This window comes from Somniosus microcephalus, unplaced genomic scaffold (genome assembly GCF_052327205.1).
Source record: "Somniosus microcephalus isolate GS21.2 unplaced genomic scaffold, FLI_Smic_1.0 scaffold119, whole genome shotgun sequence".
Classification (NCBI taxonomy): Eukaryota; Metazoa; Chordata; class Chondrichthyes; order Squaliformes; family Somniosidae; genus Somniosus; species Somniosus microcephalus.
The window spans coordinates 697,622-719,892 of NW_028225306.1; the positions used below are offsets into that span (position 1 = coordinate 697,622).

The 22,271-nt window shown below is 48.4% G+C and overlaps 2 protein-coding genes across 2 annotated transcripts; both read right to left on the bottom strand.

Annotated features, from left to right (window-relative positions):
• Nucleotides 1-613: 613 nt before the first annotated feature.
• Nucleotides 614-15,289, bottom strand: LOC147082744 (uncharacterized). Its single transcript, XM_085980347.1, is given in 3 exon segments — nucleotides 614-648; nucleotides 10,030-10,852; nucleotides 15,284-15,289. Coding segments are annotated over 3 exon segments (864 nt in total).
• A 2,909-nt stretch (nucleotides 15,290-18,198) lies between these two features.
• LOC147082745 (uncharacterized) lies at nucleotides 18,199-19,349 on the bottom strand (the record flags this gene model as incomplete). The annotated part of the gene is made up of 1 exon (XM_085980348.1): nucleotides 18,199-19,349. A coding segment is annotated over one exon (1,083 nt), but the record flags the coding sequence as incomplete, so codon positions are not given.
• Between the last annotated feature and the right edge of the window lie 2,922 nt (nucleotides 19,350-22,271).

The following is a 22,271-nucleotide window of genomic DNA, read 5'->3' on the forward strand; positions in this document are numbered from 1 at the left end:
GGAATCTGAATGGACACCAGCGAGTTCACACTGGGGAGAGGCAGTTCACCTGCTCCGTGTGTGGGAAGAGATTCACTCAGTCCTCGAATCTACTGGCACACCAGCGTGTTCACACTGGGGAGAGGCCGGTGAAACATTCCGACTGTGGGAAAAGCTTTCAAATGTCCCAGGAGCTGAAGGGACACCAGCTGGAGAAAGCAGGAAAGAGGCCATTCACCTGCTCCGTGTGTGGGAAGGGATTCACTCGGTCATCAAGCCTGGTGAGACACCAGCAAGTTCACACTGGGGAGAGGCCATTCACCTGCTCTGTGTGTGGGAAGGGATTCACTCGGTCATCCCACCTACTGACACACCAGCGATATCACACTGATGAGAGACTATTTAAATGTTCTGTCTGTGGGATGAGCTTTAAAACGTCTGAAGATCTGAAGCAACACCAGCGAGTTCACTCCGATGAGAGACCATTTACATGTTCTGTCTGTGGGATGAGCTTTAAAAGCTCCAGGAATCTGAACGGACACCAGCGAGTTCACACTGGGGAGAGACCGTTCACCTGCTCTGTGTGTGGGAAGGGATTCACTTGGTCCTCGAATCTGCTGAAACACCAGCGAGTTCACACTGTTCTGTAGCGCAGGGTCCTGGAGACATCTGGGGTGACATGAACATGGAATGGATGAATGTTTTATAATTTCTTGTACTGCTGTTTAATCTTTAAGATTGTTGTGCTGATGATTCCCTTTGTTTCACTGTTCATAGAAACATAGAAGACAGGAGCAGGGGTAGGCCATTCGGCCCCTCGAGACTGCTCCGCCATTCAATGAGATCATGGCTGATCATCCAAATTCAGTACCCCGGTCCCTGGTTTCTCCCCATACCCCTTGATCCCTTTAGCCTTAAGAAATATATCTAACTCCTTCTTGAATATATTTAATGAATTGGCCTCTACTGCCTTCTGTGGTAGAGAATTCGACAGGTTCACCACTCTCTGGGTGAAGAAATTCCTCCTCATTTCAGTCCTAAATGGCTTACCCCTTATCCTTCGATGGTGTTACATAGAATGTACAGCACAGAAACAGGCCATTCGGCCCAACTGGTCCATGCCGGTGTTTATGCCCCACACCCACCCGACTTCAATTAACCCGATCAACATCTCCTCCCATTCCTTTCTCCCTTGTGTGGCTTCCCCATAAATCCATCTGTGCTGTTCACCTCAACTACTCCCTGTGGTAGCGAGTTCCCCATTCTCACCATTCTCTGGGTAAAAAAAATTCTTCTGAATTCCCTCCTGGATTTATTAGTGACTTTTATATTTATAGCCACATAAATATGATGAGATTCTGTTAAGCTGACCAGCATGTTGTTGTACTTTGTCTTTTTCTGATGAATGAAACATTACTGAGCCCCTGTACCCGTGTTATGGGATGAAGTGCCAGACAAGTGAAGGCACAATGTCTGGGTGTGAATCTAATAATAACCTCACGGACCGTATAGGTGTGATAACCAGATGGGCTTGTGGTTTTAGTCTGGTCACAGATGGACTAAATTCCCTGAATTAGCAGGAGTTCAGGAGGCGGTCAACAGACGGGTCCAAACAATCCCATTTCCTGAGCGGTAACCAAGCTTGTGTATAAGAACAGGCCACTTAAACCGTTGTCAGTTGGAACAGACTCGAGAAGATCGCGCGTGAATCCACTGTACTTCTATTCTCCAGATTGAGGGAATTATCACCCGATCTGTGTTATGCAGCGCTCTTAATAAAGTCTGGAGAGACAATTTGTGTTTTTGTGAGCTTGATTATCTGGTATCCGAAACCCTGGGACTCCCGATCATTAGAGTCAACCTCAGTGTGTGGAAAGGGATTCCCTGGCGTATCCCACCCGCTGACACACCAGAGTGTCCACAGTGTGACTGTGGTGGGTCGATTCCACTGTTTCCGATGCCTGTAATCACATCCAGGACTGAACCATGTTAATTCAGGCAACGGGGGCTTGTTAATGTTAAGAGCCCCCAATAACTGGGCTGGATTTAAAGATTATTCCCTGTTCTCTCAGTACTAGTGAGCAGAGAGAAGCTGATGTTATAGAATCATAGAGCACAGTAGGATGCCTTTCGGCCCATCGTGCTGGTGCGGGCTCTCTGAAAGAGCGATGCAATTAGTCCCACTGCCCTGCTCTTTCCCCACAGCCCTGCAAATTTCTGCCTTTAGTATATATCCAATTCCCTTTTGAAAGTTACTATTGAATCTGCTTCCACCTCCCATTCAGGCAGTGAATTCCAGATCATCACAATTCGCTGTGTAAAAGAAGTCTCCTCATTTCCTCGCTCGATTCTTTTGCCAATGATCTGAAATCTGTGTCCTCTCGTTACCGACCCTCCTGCCAGTGACAACAGCTTCTGCTTGTTTGCTCGATCAAAACCCCTGGTAATTTTGAGCACCTCGATCACAGCTCCACTTAACCGTCTCTGCTCCAAGTTATATTGCCGCTGTTTTGTGAATTTTTGCTGTGATCGAGGTGCTGGATGTCCGTGCCTGGGGAATGGGACATTCTATCCTCGTGAGCACCGAGTGTCAGCATCCAGCAATCTCTGGTCAGAGACTGTCTTTTTAAACTGCCTCACCTGAGCTTTTTGACTCCCTGATTTCATTATTAAACATTTCAGAGTTTTTGCAGGGTGACCAAGGCTGAACAGATAAATGTGAGGTATTACATTTTGGTAGGAAGAATGGGGAGGTCACTTATCACTTGGAGGGTGCGAGTCTAGGTGGGGTAGAGGAACAAAGGGATCTCGGAGTACAAATACACAAATCACTAAAAGTTGCGCCACAGGTTAGCAAGGCCATAAAATAAGCAAACCAAGCACTAGGGTTTATTTCTCGAGGGATAGAATTGAAAAGTAGTGAAGTTATGCTAAACCTGTATCGAAGCTTGGTTAGACCACACTTAGAGTACTGCGTACAGTTCTGGTCGCCATATTATAAAAAGGATATAGAGGCCCTGGAGAGGGTGCAGAGAAGATTTACAAGGATGATACCAGAAGTGCGAGGGTATACATATCAGGAAAGGATGAACAGGCTGGGTCTCTTTTCTCTTGAAAACAGAAGGCTGAGGGGTGACCTAATAGAGGTCTTTAAAATTATGAAAAATGTTGATAGAGTGGATACAGAGAGAATGTTTCCACTTGTGGGGAAGAGCATAACTAGAGGCCTCAATATAAGATAGTCACCAAGAAATCCAATGGGGAATTCAGAAGAAACTTCTTTACCCAGAGAGTGGTGAGAATGTGGAACTCGCTGCCACAGGGAGTGGTTGAAGCGAATAGTATCGATGCATTTAAGGGGAGGCTAGACAAGCATATGAGGGAGAAGGGAATCGAGGGTTATGCTGATAGATTTAGATGAGGAAAGACGGGAGGAGGCTCGAGTGGAGCATAAACACCGGCATGGACTGGTTGGGCCGAATGGCCTGTTTCTGTGCCGTATATCCGATGTAATCCTATGTCAAGTATCCCAGCTGGCTTAGCTCCAGGCACTTTAGCTCAGTGGGCAGCACTCTCACCTCTGAGTCAGAAGGTCGTGGGTTCAAGTCCCAGTCCAGAGACTTGAGCATAAAAATCTAGGCTGACACTCCAGTACTGAGAGAGTGCTGCGCTGTCAGAGGTGCCGTCTTTTGGATGAGATGTTAAACCGAGGCCCCCGTCTGCTCTTTCAGGTGGATGTAAAAGATCCCATGGCACTACATTGAAGAAGAGCAGGGGAGTTCTCCCCGGTGTCCTGGGGCCAATATTTATCTCTCAATCAACATCACTGAAATAGATTATCTGGTCATTGTCACATTGCTTTTTGTGGGAGCTTTCTGTGCACCAATTGGCTGCCACGTTTCCTACATTACAACAATGACTACACTTCAGAAGTACTTCATTGGCTGTAAAGCACTCTGGAACATCCTGAGGTTGTGAAAGGCGCTATATAAATGCAAGTCTTTCTCAGCAAGAGGGCGAGTGTCAGTGGTTGGAGGGAGGAGCTCAGTGTTGTCACTGGGTGGACACAGACAGATTGAAGCTAAAAGACAGAGAATGCTGAAGTTTGGAATGATAACACCCAAGTCAGGAGATGAGCCCTTTGCCTAGATAAGGGAGGTGGTTGCTAAGAGACCCACAGACCTAATAAAACTGCAAACTGCTCAGGCAGCAGACTTGTTGCAACATGTGAGGTCACGAGTGAGTTGGTGCCCAGACAACAGAGCCTTGGGTATTCCTGAGAGACAAACTGGTTCTGTAACCGGGAGAACAGGTTGAGGGAGTCACTCTACGTGGGACGGCTCGTCTGAGGTGTTAACACAGAGTCAGCTTGGGAATGGGATGATCAATGAATCATAGAATCAAAGAAGTTTACAGCACAGAAGGAGGCCATTCGGCACATTTTGTCCGTGCCGGCCGACAAAGAGCTATCCACCCTAATCCCACTTTCCAGCACTTGGTCCGTAGCCTTGTAGGTTACGGCACTTCAAGTACATATCCAAGTACTTTTTAAATGTGATGAGGGTTTCTGCCTCTACCACCCTTTCAGGCAGTGAGTTCCAGACCCCCACCACCCTCTGGGTGAAAACATTTCTCCTCAAATCCTCTCTAAACTTCAGACCAATTACTTTAAATTTGTGCCCCCTGGTTATTGACCCTTCTGCTAAGGGAAATAGGTCCTTCCTATCCACTCTATCTAGGCCCCACATAATTTTATACACCTCAATTAAGTCTCCCCTCAGCCTCCTCTGTTCCAAAGAAAACAACCCCAGCCTATCCAATCTTTCCTCATAGCTAAAATTCCCCAGTCCAGGCAACATCCTGGTAAATCTCCTCTGCACCCCCTCTAGTGCAATCACATCCTTCCTGTAATGTGGTGACCAGAACTGCACGCAGTGTTCTAGCTGTGGCCTAACTAGTGTTTTATACAGTTCAAGCATAACCTCCCTGCTCTTACATTCTATGCCTCGGCTAATAAAGGCAAGTATCCCGTGTGCCTTCTTAACCACCTTATCTACCTGTCCTGCTACCTTCAGGGATCTGTGGACATGCACTCCAAGGTCCCTCTGATCCTCTGCACTTCTCAGTGTCCTACCATTGATAGTGTATTCTCTTGCCTTGTTAGCCCTCCCCAAATGCATTACCTCACACTTCTCCAGATTGAATTCCATTTGCCACTGTTCTGCCCACCGGACCAGTCCATTGATATCTTCCTGCAGTCTGCAGCTTTCTTCTTCATTACTAACCACAATCAATGACTTGTGGATAAGAACAGATTATGGGGAGCGGGCAGGGAAGTGGAGTTGAGGCCAAGATCAGATCAGCCATGATCTTATTGAATGGCGGAGCAGGCTCGAGGGGCCAAATGACCTGCTCCTGCGCCTTATGTTCTTGTGTCTCTCATCAGCTCCGGCCGCCGCGCTGAGTTGTGTCTGACCCCGCGCATGCGCCCCATGGCCCCGCCCTCTCCTGCTCCACAGGCGCCCGGCCCGCACCGCACATGCTCAGCAGACACCCTGGGCCCCTGTCAATCATCCTCGCCTGCGCGCTGGGCCCGAGCTCCAGGCTGCCACGCGGGGCTTTCTTTGTAAAGTCGGTGTTGGTGAAGAGCCGCAATCAGTGAGGGAAAGTGAGTTTTGCGAGGGGGGCGGAGTGAACCGCAGCACGTGATCGCGGGGCCTGTGACTGACGGGAGCTCTGACCAATAGGAAGAGCACGGGCAGAGCCGACTGGCGGCGGGTCCTCCAACCAATGGCTGTGCGGCAAGGGGGCGGGGCCTCCTCTCCAGCTCAGGTGCGCTGGGGCCGATTGTGACGTGCTGTCCCCAGGTGAGAGCAGCTCAGTCAGCACAGAGCTGGGGCTGGAATCTGGGAGAGGGGCCGCAGGCAGCACAGAGCTGGGGCTGGAATCTGGGAGAGGGGCCGCAGGCAGCGGGCCTGGCAAAGGGACAGTCACTGATTGAATAATAAACAGGGGTAAGGGGACACTAACCTCACATCATATATATACTAATGAATACTTTACATCTGTTTTCACAAAAGAGAGGGACGATGCAGACATCGCAATCAGGGAGGAGGAGTGTGAAATATTAGATGAAATAAACATAGTGAAAGAGGAAGTATTAAGGGGTTTAGCATCTTGGAAAGTCGATAAATCCCCAGGCCCGGATGAAATGTATCCCAGACTGTTAAGAGAAGTAAGAGAGGAAATAGCAGAGGCTCTGACCATCATTTTCCAATCCTCTCTGGCTACAGGTGTGGTGCCGGAGGACTGGAGGACTGCTAACGTGGTACCGTTGTTTAAAAAGGGAGAAAGGGATAGACTGAGTAATTACAGGCCAGTCAGCCTAACCTCGGTGGTGGGAAAATTATTGGGAAAAATTCTGAGGGACAGGATAAATCTTCATTTAGAAAGATGCAGATTAATCAGGGACAGTCAGCATGGATTTGTTAAGGGAAGGTCGTGTCTGACTAACTTGGTTGCATTTTTTGAGGAGGTAAGAAGGAGGGTCGATGAGGGTAGTGCATTTGATGTAGTCTATATGGATTTTAGCAAGGCTTTTGATAAGGTCCCACATGACAGACTGGTCACGACAGTAAAAGCCCATGGGATCCAAGGCAAAGGGACAAGTTGGATCCAAAATGGGCTCAGAGGCAGGAAACAAAGGGTAAAGGTCGAAGGGTGTTTGTGACTGGAAGGCTGTTTCCAGTGGGGTTCCACAGGGCTCAGTACTGGGTCCTTTGCTTTTTGTGGTATAAATCAATGATTTGGACTTGAATGTAGGAAGTATGATTAAGAAGTTTGCAGATGATGCAAAAGTTGGCCGTGTGGTTGATAATGAAGAAGAAAGCTGCAGACTGCAGGAAGATATCAATGGACTGGTCAGGTGGGCAGAACAGTGGCAAATGGAATTGAATCTGGAGAAGTGTGAGGTAATGCATTTGGGGAGGGCTAACAAGGCAAGGGAATACACTATAAATGGTAGGACACTGAGAAGTGCAGAGGATCAGAGGGACCTTGGAGTGCATGTCCACAGATCCCTGAAGGTAGCAGGACAGGTAGATAAGGTGGTTAAGACAGCACACGGGATACTTGCCTTTATTAGCCGAGGCATAGAATATAAGAGCAGGGAGGTTATGCTTGAACTGTATAAAACACTAGTTAGGCCACAGCTAGAACACTGCGTGCAGTTCTGGTCACCACATTACAGGAAGGATGTGATTGTACTAGAGGGGGTGCAGAGGAGATTTACGAGGATGTGGCCTGGACTGGGGAATTTTAGCTATGAGGAAAGATTGGATAGGCTGGGGTTGTTTTCTTTGGAACGGAGGAGGCTGAGGGGAGACTTAACTGAGGTGTATAAAATTATGAGGGGCCTAGATCGAGTGGACAGGAAGGATCTATTTCCCTTAGCAGGGAGGTCAATAACCAGGGGGCACAGATATAAAGTAATTGGTCAGAAGTTTAGAGGTGGTTTGAGGAGATTTTTTTTTCACCCAGCGGGTGGTGGGGGTCTGGAACTCAGTGCATGAAAGGGTGGTCGAGGCAGAGACCCTCATCACATTTAAAAAGTACTTGGATATGCACTTGAAGTGCCGTAACCTACAAGGCTACGGAGGATAGAATGCCCCAGTCCCCAGGCACGGACATCCAGCACCTCGATCACAGCAACAATTCACAAAACACTGACAATATAACTTGGAGCAGAGACGGTTAAGTGCAGCTGTGATCGAGGTGCTCAAAATTATGAGGGGTTTTGATCGAGCAAACTGTTGTCACTGGCAGGAGGGTCAGTAACGAGAGGACACAGATTTCAGATCATTGGCAAAAGAATCGAGAGAGGAAATGAGGAGACTTTTTTTTACACAGCGAATTGTGATGATCTGGAATGCACTGCCTGAATGGGAGGTGGAAGCAGATTCAATAGTAACTTTCAAAAGGGAATTAGATATATACTAAAGGCAGAAATTTGCAGGGCTGTGGGGAAAGAGCAGGGCAGTGGGACTAATTGCATCGCTCTTTCAGAGAGCCGGCACCAGCACGATGGGCCGAAAGGCATCCTACAGTGCTCTATGATTCTATAACATCAGCTTCTCTCTGCTCACCAGTACTGAGAGAACAGGGAATAATCTTTAAATCCAGCCCAGTTATTGGGAGCTCTTAACATTAACAAGCCCCAGTTGCCTGAATTAACATGGTTCAGTCCTGGATGTGATTAAAGGCATCGGAAACAGTGGAATCGACCCACCGCAGTCACACTGTGGACACTCTGGTGTGTCAGCGGGTGGGATACACCAGGGAATCCCTTTCCACACACTGAGGTTGACTCCAATGATCGGGAGTCCCAGGGTTTCGGATACCAGATAATCAAGCTCACAAGAACACAAACTGTCTCTCCAGACTTTATTAAGAGCGCTGCATAACACAGATCGGGTGATAATTCCCTCAATCTGGAGAATGGAAGTACAGTGGATTCACGCGCGATCTTCTCGAGTCTGTTCCAACTGACAACGGCTTAAGTGGCTTGTTCTTATACACAAGCTTGGTTACCGCTCAGGAAATGGGATTGTTTGGACCCGTCTGTTGACCGCCTCCTGAACTCCTGCTAATTCAGGGAATTTAGTCCATCTGTGACCAGACTATAACCACAAGCCCGTCTGGTTATCACACCTATACGGTCCGTGAGGTTATTATTAGATTCACACCCAGACGTTGTGCCTTCACTTGTCTGGCACTTCATCCCATAACACGGGTACAGGGGCTCAGTAATGTTTCATTCATCAAAACAACAACAACTTGTATTTATATAGTGCCTTTAACGAAGTAAAACATCCCAAAGCGCTGCACAGGAGTATTTTAAGACAAAATTTGACACCGATCCACATAAGGATAAATTAGGGCAGGTGACCAAAAGCTTGGTCAAAGAGGTAGGTTTTAAGGAGCATCTTAAAAGGGGGAAAGTTGAGTCTTTGAGTATATTCAAGGCTGAGATCGATAGATCCTTGGACTCTAGGGGAATCAAGGGATATGGAGATCGGGCGGGAAAGTGGAGTTGAGGTCGATGATCAGCCATGATCTTATTGAATGGCGGAGCAGGCTCGAGGGGCCGTATGGCCTACTCCTGCTCCTATTTCTTATGTTCTTATGAAAGAGAGGTAGCAAGCTGGGCAGGTTTAGGCAGGGAATTCCAGAGCTAGGGCCGAGCCAACAGAAGGCACGGCCACCAGTGGTGGAGCGATTAAAATCAGGGATGCACAAGAGGCCAGAATTGGAAGAGCACCGATATCTCGGGGGGGGGGGGGTTGTGGGGCTGGAGGAGATTACAGAGAAAGGGAGGGGCGAAGCCATGGAGGGATTTGAAAACAAGGATGAGAATTTTGAAATTAAGGTGCTGCTTAACAGGGAGCCAATGTAGGTCAGCGAGCACAGGGGTGATGGGCGAACAGGACTTGGTGCGAGTTAGGACACGGGCAGCCGAGTTTTGGATGACCTCAGGTTTACGTAGGGGTCAAAGACAAAGTACAACAACATACAGGTCAGCTTAATAGAATCTCATCATATTTATGGGGCCATCAATATAAAATAGTCTCTGATATATTAAGTAGAGAATTCAGGAGAAATGTCTTTACCCAGAGAATGGTGAGAATGGGGAACTCGCTACCACAGGGAGTAGTTGAGGTGAACAGCATAGATGTATTTATGGGGAAGCCACATGAGGGAGAAAGGAATGGGAGGATATGTTGATCGGGTTAATTGAAGTAGGGTGGGTGTGGGGCATAAACACCGGCATGGACCAGTTGGGCCGAATGGCCTGTTTCTGTGCTGTACATTCTATGTAACACCATGAACAGTCAATCGAAGGGAATCATCAGCACAACAGCCTTAAAGATTAAACAGCAGTCCAAGAATTTATAAAACATTCATCCATTCCACGTTCATGTCGCCCCAGCTACAGAACAGTGTGAACTCGCTGGTGTCTCTTCAGGTCCTTCGGCAATTTAAAGCTCTTACCACAGTCAGAACACTTGCATGGTTTCCCATCAGTGTGAACTCGCTGATGTCTCACCAGGTGGGATAACAGAGTGAATCCCTTCCCACACACGGAGCAGGTGAACAGCTTCTCCCCAGTGTGAGTACGCTGGTGTGTCGTCAAATTTCCAGAGCTTTTAAACCTCTTCCCACAGTCAGAACATTTAAACGCCCTCTCTCCAGTGTGAACTCGCTGGTGTTCAAGCAGAGTTGAGGACTGAGTGAATCCCATCCCACACACGGAGCAGGTGAACGGCCTCTCCCCAGTGTGAACTCGCTGGTGTATCTGGAGCTTGGATGACTCTGCAAATCCCTTCCCACACACAGAGCAGGAGAACGGTTTATCCCCAGTGTGAACTCGCTGGTGTCTATGGAGGCTGGATGACTGAGTGAATCCCTTCCCACATTCAATACACGTGAACGGCCTCTCCCCATTGTGAACTCGCTGGTGCATCTGGAGCTTGGATAACTCTGCGAATCCCTTCTCACACACGGAGCAGGTGAACGCTCTCTCCCCGGTGGGAACTCGCTGGTGTGTCAACAGGTGGGAGGACTGAGTGAATCCCTTCCCACACTCGGAGCAGGTGAACGGCCTCTCCCCGGTGTGACTGCATCGATGAGATTCCAGCTGGGATGGGCAATCGAATCCCTTCCAACAGTCTCCACATTTCCACCGTTTCTCCGTGGTGCGGGTGTCCTTGAGTCTCTCCAGGTTGGATGATCAGTTGAAGCCTCATCCACACACAGAACACGTGTATGGTTTCTCCCCACTGTGAATGGTGCGATGTTTTTTCAGGCTGTGTAACTGGTTAAACCTCTTTCCACAGTCAGTGCACTGGAACACTCTCACTCGGGTGTGTGTTTTCCAGTCACACGGATGTTTGAAATCTTTTCCCACAGACAGAACAGACAAACATTTGTCCTTCCATATTCAAAGGTCAGTGATATTCAGGTCCTGATGAATGGAGTGACTCTGTCAGATCTTGATGTGATGTTTGGTTTGAGTTTCCCGTCTGTAAATCCTGCCCTTCTCACACCCTGTAAAAGGAGTTTACAAAAGCCATCACTGTAAATACAGGATAGAAATTTAAAACAGACAATTCTAGTTTCTGTGGGACGTTCTTTCCTCTCGTTCCCCCAAAGCTGTAAATCCCGGTCCCACACACTCTCCCTCCTCCCTGTGCTGAAATCCAAACCCATCGCACCATCTCCAACATTTCTTTCCTCCACTCCCAGTTTTCCCCCTCACTCTACTCTGGTTGGGTTCAGTTCTACACCCGCTGTGTGCAGAGTGAGAATAAAATCAATGAGTCAATGATTGTCTCTCCTAGTCACGGGGATCCTGAAGCCCTGCCCACTCTTTGTTCCTGTACCAAGATGGCCACACATGCGCCGTGCTGTAGGTGGAACCGGTCTGCCTTTCCTCCACCAAGATGGCGGCGCGTAACCCGGGCCTGTCACCGAGAAAAAGCCTCACAGCTGCCGTCCGGTGGAACACAGACCGGGCCACTGAATCTCATTCGGGCCTGAGGCCGTTCTCCAACTTTATAAACCCTGCGGCGCGGACTACCCGCAGTTTATTAATCTCCCGACCCCGCTCCCGCCGACCTGCAGCTCCGCCCGGCGACCGTGCAGGGTTTTCTTGTAAAGTCGGTGAGGGACACGTGACCCGGGCCCAGTGACTGATTGACGGGAGCTTCCGACCAACAGGAAGCGAGCGGGGCGGGGCTGGAGGAGTGAGCTGGCGGCGGGTCCTCCAACCAATCGGAGAGCCTGAGGGGCGGGACTAGCGCCGGCTGATTGTCTGATCCGCAGGGCAGCGAGTTTCTCCAGTCCCTTGTTCAGGGCCTGGGGCCAGGGGAGGCTGTGGGCCTTTATTCCCCTCATTGGACACAAGGCTCTTTGGCTCACAACCCACGGGCTCAGATTGCAATTCAGACTTTTTAAATTCACGAATAAAAGCAGATAAACCTCGTGCTTCTGTGGCACAAACTTTTTAATATTTGGGAGTAAAAGTACAAGTTTTTTCCCTCTGGGGAATTAGTTATTAGTTTCAGGAAACAACAACAACCACTTGTATTTATAAAGCGCCTTTAATGTAGTGAAACATCCCAAGGCTCTTCACAGGAGCGTTAGAAAACAAAATCTGACACCGAGCCACATAAAGCGATATTCGGGCAGATGACCAAAAGCTTGGTCAAAGAAGTAGGTTTTAAGGAGCATCTTAAAGAAGGAGAGAGAGAGGTAGAGAGATGGAGAGGTTTAGGGAAGGAATTCCAGAGCTTAGGGCCCAGGCAGCTGAAGGCACGGCCACCAATGGTGGAGCGATTAAAATCGGGGAGGCTCAAGAGGCCTGAATTAGAGGAGCGCAAATATCTCGGAAGGTTGTCGGGGCTGGAAGAGATTCCAGAGATAGGGAGGGGCGAGGCCATGGAGGGATTTGAAAACAAGGATGAAAATTTTAAGGATGAGACACTTGAAGAAAAGCAGGGATAATAATAACAATCAACTTTATTGTCATTGTTAGTGCACAAGTGCAGTACAACGAATTGTAGGCTTGCGGCTCCCGAGAGTGTACATTTAGATTAAGACATTTAAACATTCAACATACATTTGGCTTGTAATACATTAACATAAACATAACCATAATAAAGTGCATTGGCAGATGTGCAGGCTTTAGAGTTTATTTGTGGAGTTCAGTAGGATGACAGCCCTGGGAAAGAAGCTGTTCCTAAATCTGGTCGTACGGGTGCGAATGCATCTGTAGCGTCTCCCAGATGGCAGGAGGGCCCTTATGGGACAGGGTCGCTATTTCTGTTCTGCGACTGTTACTGGGACAGACTGTATCTCCCCTCTCCTCCACACAGGGATTTGTGGTAGTTAAAGGGACAGCAATTCTCCTTGTTTTGCGAGATTGTAATTAAAGGGACACTGCTCTGAGATGGCTGCGAACTTTTACTGCCACCAGCCTTTCTAAAACATCTTCCTTTTTTGAGGATCTGTGTGAACAGGCTGGTGACTCAGCAGGTGGGATGAACTCTGAAACCTCTTTGCACAGTCAGATCATTTAAAGGGTCTCTCATCGGTTCTGGGGCAGGAGGGATCTGGTTAACAGTGATCACAATATCATTAGGTTTAAAGTAGTTATGGAAAGGGACATAATAAAATCAGCGGTGAAAATACCCAGCTGGAAGAGAGCCAGTTTCAGTGATTTGAGAAGGGATCGAGTACAGATGGACTGGAAACACAGATTGTCCAGGAAAACAGTGAAAGACCAATGGCAGGCCTTCAAGGCTGAGATAGTTCCGGTACAAACCAAGCATATTCCCATAAGGAGGAAAGATGGGCCATCCAAAGCTGGAGCTCCCGATGACAAAGGATACAGAGGTTAGAATAAAACAGAAAAAGCTTTACGACAAATGTCAGGTACAGAATACAGTCAAAAACCAGGCAGAATACAGAGAGTGCGGGGGAAATTGAAACAGGATATAAGAAGGGCAAAGAGAATATGAGAAAAGATTAGGGGGTAATATAGAAGATAGGAGCAGGAGTCGGCCATTCGGCCCCGCGAGCCTGCTCCGTCATTCAATGAGGTCATGGCTGATCATCCAAATTCAGTAATTTCAGCAAAATACTGCGAATGCTGGAAATCTGAAATAACAACAGAAAATGCTGGAAATACTCAGCAGGCCAGGTAGCATCCGTGGAGAGAGAAACAGAGTTAACGTTTCAGACCTGGGACCCTTCATCAAAACTGATCAAGGTTCCCAGACCTGAAACGTTAACTCTGTTTCTGTCTCCATGGATGCTGCCTGGCCTGCTGAGTATTTCCAGCATTTTCTGTTGTTAATCCAAATTCAGTACCCTGTCCCTCCCTTCTCTCCATATCCCTTGATCACTTTAGCCTTAAGAAATATATCCAACTCCTTCTTGAGTACATTTAATGAATTGGCCTCCACTGCCTTCTGTAGTAGAGAATTCCACAGGTTCACCACCCTCTGGGTGAAAAAATTCCTCCTCATCTCAGTCCTAAATGTCTTACCCCTTATCCTTAGACTGTGACCCCTGGTTCTGGACTCCCCCACCATCGGGAACATCCTTAATGCATGTAGTGTGTCCAGTCCTGTTAGAATTTTACAATTTCAATGAGATCCCCTCTCATTCTTCTAAACTCCAGCGAGTACAAGTCCAATTGACCCAATCTCTCCTCATACGTCATCCTGCCATCCCAGGTATCAGTCTGGTGAATCTTCGCTGCACTCCATGGCAAGAAAATCCTTCCTCAGATAAGTCAACCAAAACTGCACACAATACTCAAGGTGTGGTCTCACCAAGGCCCTGTACAACTGCAGCAAGACATCCTTGCTCCTGTACTCGAACCCTCTCGCTACGAAGGCCAACATACCATTTGCCTTCTTAACTGCCTGCTTCTCCCGCTGCTGAGACAAGTGGAATGCAGCAGAGGGCGCTCTTCTGAGTTTGGGCCTCAGGCCTGTTAGTGGAGCAGTGCAGAGGGAACTTTACTCTGCACTGGGCTTTACTCCCTCAGCACTGCACTGGAGGGGCAGCACAGAGTTTTAGACTCCAGTCTCTGGAGTGGGACTTCAACCCACAACTTTCTGACTCAGAGGAGAGAGTGCTGCCGCCCCAGCCACGGCTGACACTCTGTATCTAACCCGTGCTGTACCTGCCCTGGGAGTGTTTGATGGGACAGTGTAGAGGGAGCTTTACTCTGTATCTAACCCATGCTGTACCTGCCCTGGGAGTGTTTGATGGGACAGTGTAGAGGGAGCTTTACTCTGTATCTAACCCGTGCTGTACCTGTCCTGGGAGTGTTTGATGGGGCAGTTTAGAGGGAGCTTTACTCTGTATCTAACCCATGCTGTACCTGCCCTGGGAGTGTTTGATGGGACAGTGTAGAGGGAGCTTTACTCTGTATCTAACCTGTGCTGTACCTGCCCTGGGAGTGTTTGATGGGGCAGTGTGGAGGGAGATTCACTCTGTATCTAACCTGTGCTGTACCTGCCCTGGGAGTGTTTGATGGGACAGTGTAGAGGGAGCTTTACTCTGTATCTAACCCGTGCTGTACCTGCCCTGGGAGTATTTGATGGGACAGTGTAGAGGGAGCTTTACTCTGTATCTAACCCATGCTGTACCTGCCCAGGGAGTGTTTGATGTTGACACCAGGTGCTGAGAATGTTAAAATGTTCCTTTTCCCCACAGTGACATCCAGCACCTTCATGAACACAAAAATTCACTTCAAGAAAGTAACACAAACCCATCAGCTTCTCCCCTGGACACCGACATTGAGAGGACCAGGAATGTCTGTAACAAGTCATCAATTAGCTCTCGTCTTATCTTAGAAACAGGGCCTCAATAGACTGGGTGTTTCAAACAAAGCTGATTTATTGATACAGAATATTAAAATCCAGTCCAGTTATTGGGGTTTTAATATCCACGAAATATAAGATGGCCACTAATAAATCCAGGAGGGAATTCAGGAGAAACTTGTTTACCCAGAGAGTGGTGAGAATGTGGAACTCGCCACCACAAAGAGTAGTTGCGGCTAAAAGTACAGATGCATTTAAGGGGAAGCCACATGAGTGTGTAAGGAATAGGAGGATATGTTGATCGGGTTAATTGAAGTAGGGTGGGTGTGGGGCATAAACACCGGCATGGACCAGTTGGGTTGAAAGTCCTGATTCTGTGCTGTACATTCTATGTAACACCAAGAACAGTCAAAAGAAGGGAATCACAGAAACATAGAAGATAGGAGCAGGAGTAGGCCATTCGGCCCCTCGAGCCTGTTCCGCCATTCAATGAGATCATGGCTGATCATCCAAATTCAGTACCCTGTCCCTGCCTTCTCCCCATATCCCTTGATCCCTTTAGCCTTAAGAAATATATCCAACTCCTTCTTGAATATATTTAATGAATTGGCCTCTACTGCCTTCTGTAGTAGAGAATTCCACAGGTTCACCACTCTCTGGGTGAAGAAATTCCTCCTCATCTCAGTCCTAAATGGCTTACCCCTTATCCTTAGACTGTGACCCCTGGTTCTGGACTCCCCCACCATCGGGAACATCCTTCCTGCATCTAGTCTGTCTAGTTCTGTTGAATTTTATAAGTTTCAATGAGATCCCCTCTCATTCTTCTAAACTCCAGCGAGTATAAGCCCAGTCGACCCAATCTCTCCTCATAAGTCATTCCTGCCATCCCAGGTATCAGTCTGGTGAATCTTAGCTGCACTCATGGCAAGAACATCCTTCCTGAGATAAGGTGAGCAAAACTGCACACAATACTCAAAATGTGGTCTCACCAAGGCCCTGTACAACTGCAGCAAGACATCCTTGTTGCTGTGCTCAAACACTCTCGCTACGAAGGCCAACATACCATTTGCCTTCTTAACTGCCTGCTGCACCGGCATGCTTACCTTCAGCGACTGGTGCACAAGGACACCCAGGTCTCATTGCACTTCCCCTTCTCCCAATCTATTGCTGTTCAGATAATTATCTGCCTCCCTGTTTTTGCCACCAAAGTGGATAACTTCGCATTTATCCACGTTATACTGCATCGGTCAGGCATCTGCCCAATCACCCAACCTGTCCAAATCATATTGGAGTTTCTCAACATCCTCCTCACAGCACACACGCCCACCCAGCTTTGTGTCATCTGCAAACTTGGAGATATTACATCTAGTTCCCTCGTCTAGATCATTTATAGTGTGAATAGCTGGCGTCCTAGGACCGATCCCTGCGGTACCCCACTAGTCACTGCCTGCCACTCGGAAAAAGACCCGTTTATTCCAACTCTTTGCTTTCTGTCTGCCAACCAGTTCTCTATCCAAGTCAGTACCTTGCCCCCAATCCCATGTGCCTTAACTTTACACGCTAATCTCTTATGCGGGACCTTACCGAAAGCCTTCTGAAAGTCCAAATACACCACATCCACTGGTTCTCCCTTATCTATTCTACCAGTTACATCCTCAAAACATTCCAGTAGATTAGTCACGCACGATTTACCTTCTTGTAAATCCATGTTGACTTTGTCTGATCCTGTCACTGTTTTCCAAGTGCTCTGCTATTACATCTTTTATAATGGACTCTAGCATTTTCCCCACTACCGATGTCAGGCTTACCGGTCTATAAGTCCCTGTTTTCTCTCTACCACCTTTTTTGAACAGTGGGGTAACATTAGCTACCCTCCAATCCATGGGAACTGTTCCAGTGTCTATAGAATCATCAGCACAGCAGTTATATAATTTTTTTGATATATATAAATGACCTGGATATTGGAATGCAGAGTAGAATTTCTAAATTTGCCGATGACACCAAACTTGGGGGTGTGACAAACAGTGAGGATGACACCAATCAACTGCAACAGGACATAGAAAGGCTAGCAGAATGGGCAGGCAAGTGGCAGATGGAATTTAATACAGAGAAGTGTGAGGTGATGCATTTTGGCAGAAGGAACAGGGAGAGGCAATATACACTTAATGGCACCGTTTTAAAGAGTGTGCAGGGACAGAGGGACCTGGGAGTTACTGTGCGTAGGTCCCTGAACGTGGCGGGACATATTGAGAGAGTGGTTAACAAAGCATATGGGATCTTGGGCTTCATAAATAGAGGTATTGAGTACAAAAGTAGAGAAGTTATACTAAAACTTTATAAAGCACTGGTTAGGCCACAACTGGAGTATTGCGTCCAGTTCTTGTCACCAAACTTTAGGAAGGATGTGAAGGCCCTTGAGAGGGTGCAGAGGAGATTTACCAGAATGGTTCCGGGGATGGGGGATCTTAGCTACAAGGACAGGTTGGAGAAGCTGGATTTGTTTTCATTAAAGCAAAGGCGGTTGAGGGGTGATTTGATAGAGGTGTACAAGATTATGACGGGTTTGGATAGGCTAGACGGGGAAAGGCTGTTCCCACTAGTTGATGGTACAAGGACTAGGGGACACAGATTTAAGGTTATGGGCAAGAGATACAGGGGGGATGTGAGCAAAAACTTTTTTACGCAGCGAGTGGTGAGGACCTGGAACTTGGTGCCGACGGAAGTGGTGGAAGCGGAGACACTCAATGTTTTCAAGGGGAGGCTGGATAGGCACTTGAGGGAAATAAACTTGCAGGGCTACGGGGATAGAGTGGGGGATTGGGAGTGACTGGATTGCTCTACAGAGAGCTGGCACGGACTTGATGGGCCGAATGGCCTCCTTCTGTGCCGTTATGACTCTATGACTGTGACTGGAACCGTGTGAACGCGCTGGTGTCTCAGTAGGCTGGAGTACTGAGCGAATCCCTTCTCACACACGGAGCAGGTGAATGGCCTCTCCCCAGTGTGAACTCGCTGGTGCATCAGCAGGTTGGAGGACTGAGTGAATCCCTTCCCACATACAGAGCAGGTGAATGGCCTCTCTCCAGTGTGGACTTGCTTGTGTGTCAGTAGGTGGGATGGCCGAGTGAATCTCTTCCCACACACAGAGCAGGTGAACGGTCTCTCCCCAGTGTGAACTCGCTGGTGTCCCATCAGATCCCCAGAGCTTTTAAAGCTCTTCCCACAGTCAGGACATTTAAACGGCCTCTCATCAGTGTGAACTCGCTGGTGTCTCAACAGGTGGGGTGATCGAGTGAATTCCTTCCCACACATGGAGCAGGTGAATGGCCTCTCCCCAGTGTGAACTCGCTGGTGTGCCACCAGGCTTGATGACTGAGTGAATCCCTTCCCACACACGGAGCACGTGAATGGCCTCTCCCCAGTGTGAACTCGCTGGTGTCCATTCAAAATCCCAGCGCTTTTAAAGCTCATTCCACAGTCAGAACATTTAAATGGTCTCTCATCAGTGTGAACTCGCTGGTGTCCCAACAGGTGGGATGACTGAGTGAATCCCTTCCCACACACGGAGCAGGTAAATGGCCTCTCCCCAGTGTGAACTCGCTGGTGTCCCAACAGGTGGGATGACTGAGTGAATCCCTTCCCACACACGGAGCAGGTAAATGGCCTCTCCCCAGTGTGAACTCGCTGGTGTCCCAACAGGTGGGATGACTGAGTGAATCCCTTCCCACACACGGAGCAGGTAAATGGCCTCTCCCCAGTGTGAACTCGCTGGTGTCCCAACAGGTGGGATGACTGAGTGAATCCCTTCCCACACACGGAGCAGGTGAATGGCCTTTCCCCGGTGTGAACTCGCTGGTGTCCGTTCAGAGTGCTGGAGCTTTTAAAGCTCATGCCACAGACAGAACATATAAATGGTCTCTGATCAGAGTGAACTTGCTGGTGTTGCTTCAGATCCCAAGAGGTTTTAAAGCTCTTCCCACAGGCAGAACAGTTAAATGGTCTCGTATCAGTGTGAACTCGCTGGTGTGCCTGTAGGTGGGATGGCCAAATGAATCCCTTCCCACACACGGAGCAGGTGAATGGTCTCTTTCCTGCTCTCTCCAGCTGGTGTCCCTTCAGCTCCTGGGACATTTGAAAGCTTTTCCCACAGTCGGAATGTTTCACCAGCCTCTCCCCAGTGTGAACTCGCTGGTGTGCCAGCAGATTCGAGGACTGAGTGAATCTCTTGCCACACACGGAGCAGGTGAACAGAATCTCTCCTGCTCTCTCCAGCTGGTGTCTCTTCAGCTCCTGGGACCTTTTAAATCTCTTCCCACAGTCAGAACATTTAATCGGTCTCTCATCACTGTGAACAAGCTGGTGTCTCAGGAGGGTGGAAGAATGAGTGAATCACATCAAAAATACAGAGCAGGTCAACAGTCTCTCATCGGTGTGGACAAGCTGGTGTCTCAGCAGCACGGATGGTGCAATTAATCCCTTCCACACACGGGGCCGGTGAACAGTTTCTCCCCAGTGTGTAGCCACTGTTGTCGCTTCAAGTACTTGTAGATTTTGAAGCTCTTCCCACACTCAGAACATTTAAAAGGTCTCTCATCAGTGTGAACTCACGGCTGTGCCAGCAGATTGGATGAGCGACTGAATCAGGTCCTGAGGAAACGTGTAACTCTGTCAGATCTTGAGGTGCTGTTTGGTTTGAGCTTCCTGTCTGTAAATGCTCCACTTCTAAAACCCTGTAAAAGGAGTGTAGAAAGGGTAAGGGGGGGAAGCAGGAATCTTTTTTGGCTTATTTTGCCTCAAAGAACAAACAGGGCAGAGCCGGTCCCACTGGTGTCCTGCCGTGCCCACAATAACCAGCGGGCCAGAAACAGCCCAATCCACCTCACTGACTTGGCCCTAAAGTCAAATCAAGTCTCATCAAAGTCTCATCAAATGACATCCTTTGTGACTGTGACAAAGGTAAACTATCCCTCCTCGTCCTTCCTGACTTGGCTGCAGCCTTTGACACGGTTGACCACTCCATCCTTCTCCCAACGCCTCTCCACCGTTGTCCAGCTGGGTGGGACTGCACTCGCCTGGTTCATTCTTATCTATCTAATTGTAGCCACAGAATCACCTGCAACGGCTTCTCTTCCCGCTCCCGAATCGTTACCTCTGGTGCCCCCAAGAATCTATCCTTGGGCCCCTCCTATTTCTCATCTAAATGCTGCCCCTTGGTGACATCATCTGAAAACACAGCATCAGTTTCCACATGTACGCTGACAACATCCAGCTCTACCTCACCACCACTTCTCTTGACCCTCCACAATCTCTAATCCGGTTCTGGGTGAGCAGAAATTTTCTCCAATTAAATATTGGGAAGACTAAAGCAATTGTTTTCAGTCCCTAGCCACTGACTCCATCCCTCTCCCTAACATCTCTCTGAGGCTGAACCACACTGTTAACAACCTTGGTGTCATATCTGACCCTGAAATGAGCTTCCGAACACATATCCGCAGCATAACAAAGACCACCTATTTCCACCTCGGTAACATGGCCCGTCTCCACCCCTGCCTCAGCTCATCCGCTGCTGAAACCCTCATCCGGCCCTTTGTTACCTCTAGACTCGACTATTCCAACGCACTCCTGGCTACCCCACGTAAACTTGAGGTGATCCAAAACTACCCGTGTCGTAACTCAACGCCAAGTCCCGTTCACCCATCACCCCTGTGCTCGCTGACCTACATTGGCTCCCGGTTAAGCAATGCTTCGATTTCAAAATTCTCATCCTTGTTTTCAAATCCCCCCATGGCCTTACCCCTCCCTATCTTAGTTATTCCCTTCAGCCTCACAACCACCCGCCCCCCGCGATAGAATCACAGAAAAATAATGACACGGAAGGAGGCCATTCGGCCCATTTTGTCTGTGCCAACCGATTAAGTGCTATCCACACTAATCCCACTTTTCAGCACTTGGTCCGTAGCCTTGTAGGTTACGGCACTTCAAGTGCACATCCAAGTACTTTTTAAATGTGATGAGAGTTTCTGCCTCTACCACCCTGTCAGGCAGTGAGTTCCAGACCCCCACCACCCTCTGGGTGAAAACATTTCTCCTCAACTCCCCTCTAAACTTCCGACCAATCACTTTAAATCTACGCCCCCTGGTTGTGGACCCCTCTGCCAAGGGAAATAGGTCCTTCCTATCTCGGCCCCTCAGAATTTTATACACCTCAATCAGGTCTCCCCTCAGCCTCCTCGGTTCCAAAGAAAACAAACCCCCACCCGACACATCTGCGCTCCTCCAATTCTGCCCTCTTGAGCATTCCTGATTATAATCGCTGCACCATCAGTGGCCGTGTCTTCTGTTGCCTCGGCCCTAAGCTCTGGAATTCCCTCCCTGAACCTCTCCGCCTCCCTTTCGTAGAAGATAGGAGCAGGAGTCGGCCATTCGGCCCCTCGAGCCTGCTCCGCCATTCAATGAGATCATGGCTGATCATCCAAACTCAATACCCTGTCCCTGCCTTCTCCCCATATCCCTTGATCCCTTTAGCCTTAAGAAATATATCGAACTCCTACTTGAATATATTTAATGAATTGGCCTCTACTGCCTTCTGTGGTAGAGAATTCCACAGGTTCACCACTCTCTGGGTGAAGAAATTCCTCCTCATTTCTGTCCTAAATGGCTTACCCCTTATCCTTAGACTGTGACCCCAGCTGTTCACACTATATCTTAATGATCTGGATGAGGGAATTGGATGTAATATCTCCAAATTTGCAGACGACACAAAGCTGGGAGGGAGGGTATGCTGTGAGGAGGATGTCGTGAAACTCCAGTACGATTTGGACAGGTTGGGTGATTGGGCAGAAACATGGCAAATGCACTATAATGTGGATAAATGTGAGGTTATCCACTTTGGTG